This window comes from Onychostoma macrolepis, chromosome 23, assembly GCF_012432095.1.
Source record: "Onychostoma macrolepis isolate SWU-2019 chromosome 23, ASM1243209v1, whole genome shotgun sequence".
Classification (NCBI taxonomy): domain Eukaryota; kingdom Metazoa; phylum Chordata; class Actinopteri; order Cypriniformes; family Cyprinidae; genus Onychostoma; species Onychostoma macrolepis.
In genome coordinates this window covers 29,018,494-29,031,920 of record NC_081177.1, presented here as the reverse complement: position 1 = coordinate 29,031,920, position 13,427 = coordinate 29,018,494, and the positions used below count along the sequence as shown (strand labels likewise).

The following is a 13,427-nucleotide window of genomic DNA, read 5'->3' as shown; positions in this document are numbered from 1 at the left end:
TATCTATCTATCTATCTATCTATCTATCTATCTACCTATCTATCTATCTATCTATATCTATCTATCTATCTATCTATCTATCTATCTATCTATCTATCTATCTATCTATCTATCTATCTATCTATCTACCTATCTATCTATCTATCTATCTATCTATCTATCTATCTAATATGCCTATCTTTCTGTGTGTTAATGTTTTTGAGAAAGCTATCTATGCTATCATGTGTAAGGCGATCTGTTGGACATTTCGCAGCAGGCAATGGAGTTGTTTAGCAACTAGTGGCAAAGGTCTGAATGAAAGAAATGTCAAAGTCATCAATCACCTGACAGCTCCAGCTCCGCCCACTTGAGCAAGTCATCACTATAACACTTACTGCGCTCGTCAATTACACGCGGAGCTTGAATCACTGTCCAACACGGAGCATTTGTGGGCATTACTGTTGCGTAATGTTTATTCAGCCTGAATTTCTTAACACAATTTGTGGCAGTATCACACATGAGGTACACTAACACTGCTAACAGAAACTACATATTCTGAAGGAACTGTGAGTGGTGTTTTAAGTGATTTGTGTTTGCTAAAGCAGTGCAGATGCTGAGGCGTTGAGTGATGCTTACTGGCCCAATTCAAAAGAGCCCAAACACAACACTCCACCGTCCTGTGTGTAATGTTCTGGTCAATAGATATGATTCAGTTCCCATTTTTTGGCCTTTTTTTTTTTTTTTTTTGTGTCTGCCATCGCTTTGTTTAAATCACTAAACCCAAGTAAATCACTAAACCACTAGCAAACACTACTATAAAAATTTTGCATGAGATCTAAACTTGATTTTAATAATTAACATCCACATTCCAGCTTTGTCACCCACAAATTACAATTATTGCATAATGCAAACGGAATGCATTGGGTGTCCAGAAATGACATAGTATAAATAAAACATTCATATAAAAATATTCTTTTACAAAATATACTCTCTTACCAATATTTTACAATTTCAGTGTAAATTCTACATCTGGATTCATCACTTACCAGTTACAAAAAGCTTGTGGTCAGTAGTTTCATAATATTACAGCGAATGTGATTATTCCAGACTAGCAGCATACAGGAAATTTCTCATAGAAAAAAAATAATATATATATATATATTGCTTCTTGTCTTGTAAACTAAAAAAGCTATTCTTTCAGAAGATACAAATCTCAGTGTATTAATGAACAGAAATGCAGATCCACTATTTCTTTCCAGTGTCTCATTAATTACAGTTAACAACATTGTTTTTAATAAATAAATAAAATCAGTTGTTTGGAAGAATTTAACAACAGAGCACAACAGCGATCAGCAACCTTGGTTCCAGAAGGCTTTTCCTATTCATTTTCTCTATAGGAATTTACTTAAAAAACAACTTTTTCCCAGGAGAAAAAAAGTGCACTTCCATAATGTACTTAAAGTGCTCTATTTTGACGCACTAATTTTGTACTTAACATACTAAAAATTATTCTTTAGTACTTCTTAAGATAATCTTAAGAACATCTAAGTGTACTCAACTGTGTTATTTTGGGACACCATCTTTCATACACAAGTGGGTTCAAGTGTACTACAAGTGGTCTCTAAATACTTTTTTTTTTTTTTTTTTACAGAGAAAGTATGTTAAAAGCACATTTTATTTCATATTCATGGTGTCCCAAAATAGCACAGTTGAGTGCACTTAGATATTCTTAAAATTATCTTATAATAATTGGTAACACTTTATTTTAAGGTGTCCTTGTTACATGTTACATGCACTTTCTATTATAATAACAATTAATTACGCATAATTACATGCAAGTAACCCTAAGCCAAACCCTAAAAACCCTAACGATATAGTAAGAACATGTAGTTAATTAATATTACTCAGTACTTAAAGGTATAATTACACTGTAACAAGGACACCTTAAAATAAAGAGTAACCGAATATTAAGTACAAAATTAGTGTGTGAAAATACAGCACTTTTAGTACATTATAGAAGTGCACTTTTTTTTTCCGCCTGGGTTGATTTGAAGCAAAAAATGATGAGAAAGTACTCTCCTCTACTTCTGGAACCTTGCTGTTTTGCTCTATTTGTCAGTATCTCTGCACATTACGCTGCATGCCTGCAAGACGTCCTTGTTTCAGTAGCTACATTGGTAAAGTCAAGGTGCAGGTAGTTGTTATGGGTTTTACAGAGAGCCTTATTTGAATCCAGACAGCTTCAGGATTTATCGGAGAAAGCAAGGAAAGCTGTGTGGCATCAAAGGTACAGTCATTTACACTTTTAGTTCCATGTTCCTTCTCCAGAGTAAAGCTTTGACACTCTTGATGATCTTCCATGAAAGTGAGTCTGAAGTAAGGTCTTGTGCAAAAGAACAAATGCCACCTGATTGAGTCATCTTTTAATGTCAGGATGAAAGGCCCTTACCTTTTCCATAAGCATCGCTCATTTGCATGTGTACACCTCTGTCCTCTCGCTACAAGTGTTGCATTTGACATAGCAGCACCAGAAGAACTTGCAGTTGCACTGCCAGACGCGTGAATACTGGTGTGTGTTGTATCCGCGGCCGCAGCACATCAGGTCGCAGCCGTTGGGATGGTGCACCAGCGTCTTATTGCACACCCGGCCCTGAGTGCCCACGCTGCCCGTCACAGGGTCCGCCTCGCAGTAGTTGGGCGATTTCTCGATGTACACCAGATCCGTGTCCATGGGCTTGCGGTACGAGTAGGGCTTTTTGATCTTGAGGAAAGTGGGGCGTTTGTGGCGCGTGGCTTTGACCGGCTCCACGTGGATTGCATGGCTGTATTTGTCTTTGAGGATGTAGCCGAGCTCGCGAAACTTGGGGAGGGTCATCCAGCAGGTTCTGGTGGTGCAGGATCCAGACACACCATGACATTTACACTCCAGACGCATGTTCCTCTCCAGGACCTGGGACCAGCACAGCAGCAAGAACATGAAAAATCAGTGCTTTCATCAATCAAATGTCTCGTAACTGACAATGAACACACCACATATGTGACCCTGGACCACAAAATCAGTCATAACGGTCAATTTTTGGAATAAATAATCTTTCCATTGATGCATGGTTTGTTAGGATCGGACAATATTTGGCTGAGATACAACTATTTGAAAATCTGGAATCTGAGGGTGCAAAAAAATCTAAATATTGAGAAAATCTCCTTTAAAGTTGTCCAAATGAAGTTCTTAGCAGTGCATATTACTAATCAAAAATTAAGTTTTTATATATTTACGGTAGGAAATTTACAAAATATCTTCATGGAACATGATCTTTACTTAATGCCTAATGATTTTTGGCATTAAAGAAAAATTTATATTTTGACCCATACAATGTATTGTAGGCTATTGCTACAAATACACATGAGCTACTTATGACTGCTTTTGTGCTCCAGGGTCACATATTGTAAACAGTGTTGAGAAGGTTAGGATACACTTTATTTTAAGGTGTCCTTGTTACAGTTTAATTATACATTTAGGTACTGGGTAATATTAATTAACTACATAATTAATGTACTTACTATATTGTTAGGGTTAGGGTTTGGTTTGGGGTTACTTGCATGTAATTATGCATAATTTATTGTTATTATAATAGTAAGTGCATGGGTTAGGATTAGGACACCTAACCCAACGTGTAACAAGGACACCTTAAAATAAAGTGTTACTTATTTACTCAAGTGTTACTTATTATCGATGATTTATTTATGATGCCTAGTGTTTAATTAAAAATCTGTTCAGATTTGAGTCATGTAGTCTATACCAGCCTTCACGCACGTGACAAATCCTCAATATTATGAAAACATGAAGCTGTTGGTACACCATCAATTTTACAAAAAGCAATCACAGTACTGTTGGTGGTGGCTTTCGAGGGTTTTATCTGGTTGCAAAAATGTTCAGATTATTTTTTACCACTTTTACCATGTAGTTGCTGGGGCTAAGCAAGAAAAACTGTGTCCAACATTCAACACTTTTTTATGTTCAGTGTTTGTTAGAGTTTTCTTGATGGTTGTAAGATCTCTTGGGTTCTTTCTTTAACGTCTCAATTATTTTTTTGACTGTTTTATTGGTTAAAAAAGTATAGACTAATATCCTTTCATGCCCATAGCACATGGCAAGTTCAATATTATTTGTTTCTTGTTTTAATATCACGAATCCTGTATAAGCGATAATAAAAAGGAGGCTTGACTTAGCAAACTGATATCTGGAGTATCTGCTCATGTCTTCACATTCAACAAACAATACAATAACTGTATTGTCATTGCACACAATGTTATTTTCCCCAACACCAATGACACCAATCAAAATGGCCCGGCGTATCGTACATCAGCTCAGCGACTCGCACCGAGACCTTCTGCGATCTGCTCTTCAGAGACGGCACCGTGAGCCAGCGTCATTAGAACGGGAGGGGAGCGTTCAAACAGAGCACTCTTTTAGTTTGCTCAAGACAAAACCTGCAGCTAGAATGATCCTGTAAGGCTAGTCAGTTCACTAAGAGGCAATTTAGCTGCTCAGATAAGATGGTACAAACGGCGTGGGGACTGAGGAGAGGAGCTGGTGCCATGAATCAGCTCTCTGTGACCAAACGTGCAACAAGCCAGACATCAGATGGAAGCTTCTTTACCCCTCATTAAACTCGACTGGGAGAGCAAGAGCGATTATTCTGCTCTCTCTTTGGCTCTTACTTCACACATGCCCTGGTTAAAAGAACAGGTCACCCGAACATGATAAAATGAAACTTCTGTCAAATTGTATTTGACAGCTTTGACGTTAATGGTGTTTGCTCATCAGACTTTCAAGAAACTTAAGAGAAGCTTCAGAAGACTTGAAATACATGCGGCTTAATGACTGCTTCTGTGGAGTTTTTCCTTCTGGAGAACCATTGCTTTAACTTGATCATGACAAGATAGGAGGGCTTGTTGTTTTATTTTAATAAACAAAATTGCAAAACAAGACGGTTGTTTTGACCCCTGGTGAAAAAGAAGTACACTTTAGCATTTTTAAAAAATTTTAATTAATTAAACTTAGGTGTATATGGTTAAAAGGTGTACTAACAAGCATTATAGTAAACTTAAATATATTTTAATGTCATTTCTATTGAAACGTCTATAGTGATGTATTTGTAATTACACATTTGTAATGATGATACTCAAGTAGCCTACTTTCCATGTGCTTTAGTATGTTAGTCAACACATCAAAATAAGTGTACTTTGTTAAAGCATGAGAAAAATGTATTCAGTGATTATTAAAGTAAAACCATTCATTAGAAAAAGCTGACTTTTTAACAAGTGCACTTAAGCATGTTAAGAAAAACAGTCATGAAAGTGTAGAGGTCTTTATTTCATTGCAAGTACAATTTTAATATATATATATTAAGATACACTACAAGTAAACATTCAGCGCGCTTCTTTTTCCCAAGGGACCGCATCCCTTATTCCACATCAAAGACAACAAATGTATGTGCAGAAAAAAGCACGGCATCTAAATGCAGGTGAAAGTGAAAAAGCCTTTTAGGATCTTTGGCGGTTTGAGCATTGAAAGTTGAGACAAAAACACAGCATCAAAGATGAAACGTTTCCATCAAAGATAGCGATAGGGGATACTGGTGTAAGCCAATGTCTATTTAACTGAGCAGAAAATGGGAGTGGATTTGCACAGAGCTCATCTGATTTGTAATCAAACTCTAGCACTTATTCTGCTCTTAGCCCTAAAAGCTTCCTATTATTGGTGTGCCAGTCGAGTCTTGGCTTCGCTGCCGGATTGTTGACGGCTGCAAACCGCAGTGCCATAGTTACTGAATCCTTCCCTGTACTTGACTTTCACTTGATCCGTTCAGTGTAACCAAAACATCACTTCACTGATAGATAATACCTCTTTAAGGAACAGTTCACCCAAAAATGAAAAGCTGGTCATTTACTCACCCACATGCTCATTTTCAGACTTAACATGACGAGGCACGGCCAAACGTCACGTGTCTCATAGCTGAACATGACACACCAAGCTGGAATATGCATAAACAGCGAGATTTGAACTGTAGCGGATGGGAAGATTTCAGTGAAAGACAACTTAAGGGCCAGACTTACTAAACAGGGCAAATTAGCGTTAGCCACAATCCCATAAAAGCACGGATGAGACTGGAAAGATCTGCGGCTGATCTACTGACAATGAGCAAATTAAAGACACAAATCATTTTCATAATGACCAAAACAATCTACCAAGAGCAGTGCAAATTATTGCAGAGTTGCAAATAAGCAGAGCCAATGATAATCAGGTGTGTGTAATCTACTAACAACACAGGCAAAAAAATGGGTTACGGCATGCTTTTTGGGTGGTAAATAATGGCATAAATTCCAGTAAACTGACTACCACAAACCTTAGTAAATCACCTTCATCTAAATACCCTCCTGCCATAAATGTAGCGCCTGAGGGAAACTCCTAAATGCATAATAGACCAATTCGGGGTAGACGTCACAGTTACGTCACTTGCAGCTGTGTGCATAGCGATGGCAGAAAAACACTGATAACAAGTGGAGGGTAAAATCCATGGAATAAAAGAAAAAAAAAAAGTATTATTGTGCCTTTGGATGTCAGAATCGGAATGCAAATCATTTATATAGAATACTGCCAATTTGATTTAAACAACAGGAATACATAATATTCACATATGCAGTTCATAGGGGACGTTTTGTATTAGCCCTACAGTTACAGCATCAAATACTACTTAAACCTATAACATTTTACATAACAACATCTATTTTATCTCAAAATTCTGAATATTTTTCTCTTAAGTTTTCTGCTAGTTCGGACTTGATTTAACTCAATAATAGCGAGTTTGTCAATTCTGAGCGGGAAAAAAGCCAGAATTGTGGGATATAAACTCGTGATTCTGAGCCGAGGGGAAAAAAGAGAATGACAAGTTGTTTTTCTTTATCAGAATTATGAGATATAATCTTAGAATTGCGAGAATGAAGCCATCATTTTGAAACATAAACTCAAATGTACCTTTGCTACTTGAAAACTGTCATGTTCTGCTACCAGGTAGACTCTGCCCACAAACAAACGTCATCAGCTGACCTTAGCTGTAAAAATAACTGTCCCTGCGTCTCAATGTGCATACATCCATCCTAAATAGTATGTAAGAGTAGAATAAAAAGCATAGCATGTTGAAAAAAGTATGCCAAAAGTCCCCTATTTCCAATAGATCTGTCCAGTTCATTTTCCAACTCGCCCCAAATTTGCTGGATGGGGTTGAGGTCCGGACTTTGAGGGGTCAGTCCATCATTTTCAACGTTCAGCAGATTCCTTCCGTCGCAGGTAGATCCAGCAATAGTTCGTTTTAAGGGTATTGTAATGGCCAGATCAACAAAAACAACTGAAACCTGTTAAATATGGCAAGTGTTCTAACTATTTTGGGCACCAAAGCTTGCCTACTCTTCTGCTACACACTCAAAAGTATGTACTTTTACTTCAACAAAACAGTGCATACTTTCAGGGCATAGTATAGTTTTTTTTCACCCCCTTTTTGGTCACTAGTCACTGCATGCTTTTGGTGCATGGAAAAGACCAGCAGAACGTGTGTTTTACAGAAGAAAGTAAGTCACTCACGAGTGCGTGCATTTTTCATTTTTGGGTCAGCCAATATGGCAGTTTGTAACTTTTTTCAAGTCATTATGTTTAATGTGGGGTTGGGGGGGGGGGACTTCCATGCTAACTGTTTTTCTAAAAATTGTGAATCCGAAGAATTTGCCCAAAATCGCCACCTCGTAAAATAGTTAGTTTCTCCATGAGATGGGGTTGAGTCAACTGTTCCTTCAAAGGAAGCCCTCGAAACTGAATCATGTCTGACAATTTTTATTTACAAGAAACATACATCTTGAAAGCATAATCAAATACATACCTTTCGTCCAACTTCGTTGTTATGCAGATTCATAAGAGTCCTGGCGCTGTGTTTGATCTCTCTAGCATCCATAAAGACTTTGGAGAAGCCCAGGCCGTAGTGGATGTCTGCTGAGCAGCCGCCCCATTTCCAGCCGTCGGCGTGACCGTGGAAGCCCTGCTTGTCTTTGTCGCAGCTGCAGTCGCTGAGGTTTCCCTGCGTGCAGGCGGCTGTGATGGCATGAGCCACTCCTGCTGCGATGATGGCGTACGTGAACGCTGCCTCTTTACTGCCTGTTAACACGGAGAGAGAACACAGACTTGTGGACATCATATTACTCTGCTTTACAACAATCACTGTTTTTTAGAGATATGCATTGAATGTGTAGCAACTTTGCATGGCCAAAAATCAAATACTTCAACTAAAGCATCAACTATCTGCATTAATGTGGAATTTAATGTGGTTAGAAACTCAAAAACTTTAAAATTGCTTTAAAATGTAAAAATAAATTACATTAAATCAATGAACTGCTGACTTGCAACACTTCAGATTTATGTCCAAATCTCTTAGACCACTATGGTGCATATATTTGTAAAATAGTTATGTGCAGACAATTACATAGTCAGTATACTAAGTGTGTACTTTTTAAAATTAATCTTTGTATTTTAAAAGATATTACAGACAGAGAATATTAATTACATTAATAGACCTGGGCAAACAAGTGATGCTCTATGAATGAGCTCAAAAAAAAAAAAAAGGTAACACTTTAGAATAGGGAACACTTATTAACTATTAACTACGATTTTTCCCTCAATAAATTACTAATGTGCTGCTTATTAATAGTTAGTAAGGTAGTTGTTAAGTTTAGGTATTGGGTAGGATTAGGGATGTAGAATAAGGCATTAATATGTGCTTAATTACTACTAATAAATGGCTAATATTCTAGTAATATGCATGCAAATAAGCAACTAGTTAAGAGACCTTAAAATAAAGTGTTACCAAAAAAAAAAACTAATGATCTACTTCATGTTGTCAAGAAGCAGATGAACTCCTGAACACATGAACTTCCTGAGGTTATCACTTATTCCTTCTCCATAAATCACTGACAAACACGGCTGTATTTGCATAATCGGCAGATGGATAACAATTAACCCAAACTGTAAATTAGAGCTGTCGTCCATGATAACACTATAGACAAACGTATATTCAAAAATGTGATTTCTCTCATGTTATGTTGAGACTGTCTGTTCTTTCTCCTTCAAAATATTGAACATCATATATTATTTCAACTTTAACCATTAACACTTTAACAGTTTCCATTTAACATTAACATTACTAAATCACCAAACATGAACTAACAATGAAAAATACTTCCAAAGCTTTTATTAACCTTAATTACTGGTAATTTCAACATTTACTACTGAAACAAATGTATTGTCCATTGTTAGTTAATGTTAGGTAATGCATTAACTAAAGTTAACTAATGAGATTGTATTGTATAGTGTCACCCTTTAACCCTCTCTTGTATCCAGGAGACATGCAGTATTCAGAAATGTGGCTGGGATGCAATAAAATAAATTTTGTAAAAATAGTCTAAAAATGTAAAATAACGTTTGGGACTATTAACAACAAAAATTCTTATAAGATTATCAAAAGCAAAGATGCATTAGTCTGTGTGTGCTACAAGAATGATCTGTTTATTGTGCTTTTGAGTCATTTGAAGTGTCTCTCAGACACTAAGCATAATATTAGGAGCAAGTAGACTTGTATTTTTCCCCCCAGATTTTTTCATTACTGACTTCACTCAGAGCTTAGACCTCGTGAACCTTTATAAACTGATACAGCAGCTGTGCCTTATTTTTAAGCAGGTTGGATTGGCAAAGTAAAAGTCCATTTGTCTCAGGTGACATCTTATCATGCTCTGTAATTTACACCTGTGGAAAAACTCTTCAGGCTGCAAATACCAACCCAAACACTGATGCATGCATAAAAAAATGCTACTACCAAACTCACAAGAAGGCTTTCAGTCAGAGAGAGGGGCTGTACTCTTAAAAACACTGACCTCAGGTAACTACATAAAATAAAACTGCAAGAACTTTTGATCTTTAAGGAACTATACAGCAATTCATGATGGTTCTCCAATGAAAATGCATAGCACGATTTTCTGTTTCTATTTGGCTTGCTATATGCATAAATTGACTTTGGCGTGCATATGATACGCAATTTGTTGGCGTATGATAATACGCACCCACCCCACACCGCTAATCCTAACCATTGCTTATCATATGCACGCTAAAGTCAAGTTCTGCGTATAAATAGCACGCCACAGAAACAGAACTCGTGCTATTGATACACACTTTCATGAGATCGGGTAGGAGGCTCTGAAGAACCTGTACATTTATTTGAGCTTTATTGCCATCTTTAATGACTGGTTTCTGAGATGCTTTGGAGCGCGTAAGGTAAGAAACACGCTCATGTATCTCATCTGCCAGACATTTCAGGCATGTATTGCGGAAATCTTAACTTGAACAGGTCGATCTTTATAACGTAGCCTATGAACTGGGACTAGTAAAGGAGGTAACTGTTTTACCCAAAACTAAACAAACTGTATAATGCGTAACCAGATTAGTAAACACTCTTAAATGCTGTTTTAGACATACGAGAGGAGATTTCCAACATACCCACTTTCAGCTCTTTCCCGAAGACGGTCCTCTCGCCGAGCGCGGAGCAGTTCCAGCGGCCGTGCTTGAACTGGAACTGGCACTCGTTGATGCCCATCTGCGCGCCCTGACCGATCACGATGAGCGCGTCCGGCCGGCTCTGACAGATGATGCGCTGCCGGGGCGCCAGGCCGGGGATCTTGTTGCATATGATGCTCGCTCCCAGCGCCAGCACGGTGGAGAACCGCCTGAAGTCGAGCAGAGAAGAGCGTCTTCATATTTAACATTGGTTGCTAATCAAACAAATATGTGACCCTGGAGCACAAAACCAGCCATAACGGGTGTATAGTCAACAAGTATGGGTCAAAATGATCGATGTTTCTTTTATGCCAAAAATCATTAGGGTAAAGATCATGTTCCATGGAGATACTTTGTAAATTTCCTACCGTAAATATATCAAAACTTCATTTTTGTTTAGTAACATGCATTGCTAAGAACTTCATTTGGACAGCGTTTGAGGCGGTTTTTTCAATATTTTGATTTTTTTTTGCACAGAATAGTTGTATCTCAGCCAAATATTGTCCTACACGAATGGAAAGCTTATTTATTTAGCTTCCATATGATGTATAAATCTCAATAATAATAAAAAAAGACCCTTATGATTGGTTTTGTGGTCCAGGGTCACTTAGCCTATTGGATAAAGAGATCATTTCCGAAGATTCCTGCGAAGCGCGCAGCAGACCCTTTAATGTCTTTGGAAAGCATCATTACTTTAAAAAAGTGCTTTTCCCTCCCACTGAATAAAAACAAATTCGGTAACAGTTTACTTAAAGCCTTTATGTATAATGCATTATTAAGGGTTATTAATGCGTTATAATTATTCACAATGTGCGTTGTAATACATTATATGTTGTCGTAAATAATTATAAAACGCATAGTGTAACAATGGGACTGATAAGTGTTATAATGTATTAACTGTGGTTACAATTATTCATGAGATTGTACAGTGCATTATAAGGTGCACTACAAGGCAAAACTTCATAATGCATTATGCATAAAGGCTTTAAGTAAAGTGTTACCATCAATATATTTTACAACAATAGTGCGACAAAGTTATGTAAGAAATACAAATAGCTTCTGTTGCAACTGGAAAAATAGACAAATATACAGAGCAGCATAATGCAGAATAGACAACATTATTATAACAACATTATGATATGATGCATTTTTCCAAACAGCTCACCCCATTTTCAAGTAGATTATTCCGAGACAAAGGAAAATGTGCAAAATCCAGCGTCGTGTTCTTCTGCTCATGATGGTCCTGTCTCGTGTCGCTCAGAAGTAACGAGAAACTGAGCTCTCAGGTGGAATGGTCAGTCTTTCAGCAATTAAATAAAGTCCGTTTGAAATAGCCTGGGTTTCCAACAAGGACACTTTTGCCCGCACATGTAGATCCATCCGCCGTCAAGGTGCATCCAGCTCGTGTTGAGCGCGCATAGCGGCGCAGGTCTGACCCCTGCATCCTCCGGCTGTACCTTATATACCTGGGCGTGTTCCTGAGGGCTGCTGAGCCCACCCATGCGATCTCATATGCATCACAGAAGTCGTGTGTCTGCTTTTATTCAGATCCATTAATACCACTATTAATAAAAAACACACCATCTGACACTTCCCGTCATGCATCTACAGCACCGAACATGTCTCGACACAACAGGTGGCTTTGAATCAGTGAATCAATATGAATTGTTAAGTTGAATTTAGAAGTGATTGTAAAAGAAACACTTGCTTTCAAAGCAAGCTTAAAAGTGTTGACTATAAGCAAATAGGACTGTATCAAAACCTGTTTTTTTAAAGTTAAATATGTGTTAGTTTTCTGTAAAGTACAGAAATACTACTTTAAATCACTGTTAAGGGTCCAGATAAAGGTGGTCATGGTCATACTGATGGTAAACTAGCAGGGAACTAACAGGCAGCTGTCAGGCGTATTTTGATGTGGTTTAGGAGTCTGGAGGTAAACTGCAGGTGCTTCAGTAATGACCGCAGGTTTGAGAAAAGGCCTGAGACTCTGATGTCTGTCCCTTTATTCTCTATACTCTTGAGAAAGGCATGTGATCCCAATTTTAAAAACTCATTTTTTAATTTATACTACAAAACCTTTCGCAATCACTCCCCCTGCTGGCATGACCAGTGAATGGACGGAAACACAATGTTTTAAAAAGGTGTATTGTCTTAGTTATGGTAAACTCTACCACATTTTGGCCAGAGAGCTGTTTATTACATTACCTCTCCAGCTCTCACAGAACGGCTAAATATCAGATCATACATCTTTTGTAGAGAAATACTGAAAATATCTGTATTATTACGTAACATTATTATCAAAATTTGTAAAAACTGGATAAATGCTGGTCAGATGAAATCTGTGACTCTAAAGTTTGTATTGTTCCTACATATAATTTCACAACAACAGAGCACATATTGTCACCTAAATAATAGTAGTTCTGCTCAGCTTCAGTCGAGTTGAGTCGAGTCCTGTTGGGCTTCATTTCAAGACAAGATGCCTTTTCGTGACTCCGTTCAAGCGCAAGGTCACTGCAGTGATAGTGTGGAGACGTCTGTCCGATACTGACACTCTTCTGTTACGAGAGTATTTTATAAAGTTATCATTGACAAAAAATCTGGTTTTGCTGTAGAATGTGGACTGATGTGAAAAATGATGGTCTGAAAACATTACTTGCAAAATTACTGAATTAACTGAAATAAATTATTAAAAAGCTTAAACTTATTTTACTTCAGCTAGTTCCCAAGGCAACACTTTCATTCGCTTTATATTAAAATGACTAAAAATAAACCAAATCTAAAAACTTAAATATAATAAAAA

The 13,427-nt window shown here is 37.4% G+C and overlaps 1 protein-coding gene across 2 annotated transcripts; it reads right to left on the bottom strand.

The window, feature by feature from the left end:
- Positions 1–561: 561 nt before the first annotated feature.
- Positions 562–11,983, bottom strand: LOC131532036 (protein Wnt-7a). 2 transcript variants are annotated; one of them, XM_058763339.1, is made up of 4 exons: positions 11,793–11,983; positions 10,571–10,797; positions 7,911–8,182; positions 562–2,929 (listed from the first exon to the last, which is right to left on the bottom strand). In XM_058763339.1, exons 1-4 carry the CDS (start codon positions 11,861–11,863, stop codon positions 2,447–2,449), a joined length of 1,053 nt encoding a protein of 350 aa, XP_058619322.1. In that variant the 5' UTR covers positions 11,864–11,983; the 3' UTR covers positions 562–2,446. The 2 variants fall into 2 exon arrangements, with proteins under 2 accessions (XP_058619322.1, XP_058619323.1); XM_058763340.1 differs by having other exon boundaries at positions 10,575–10,797; positions 11,793–11,932.
- Between the last annotated feature and the right edge of the window lie 1,444 nt (positions 11,984–13,427).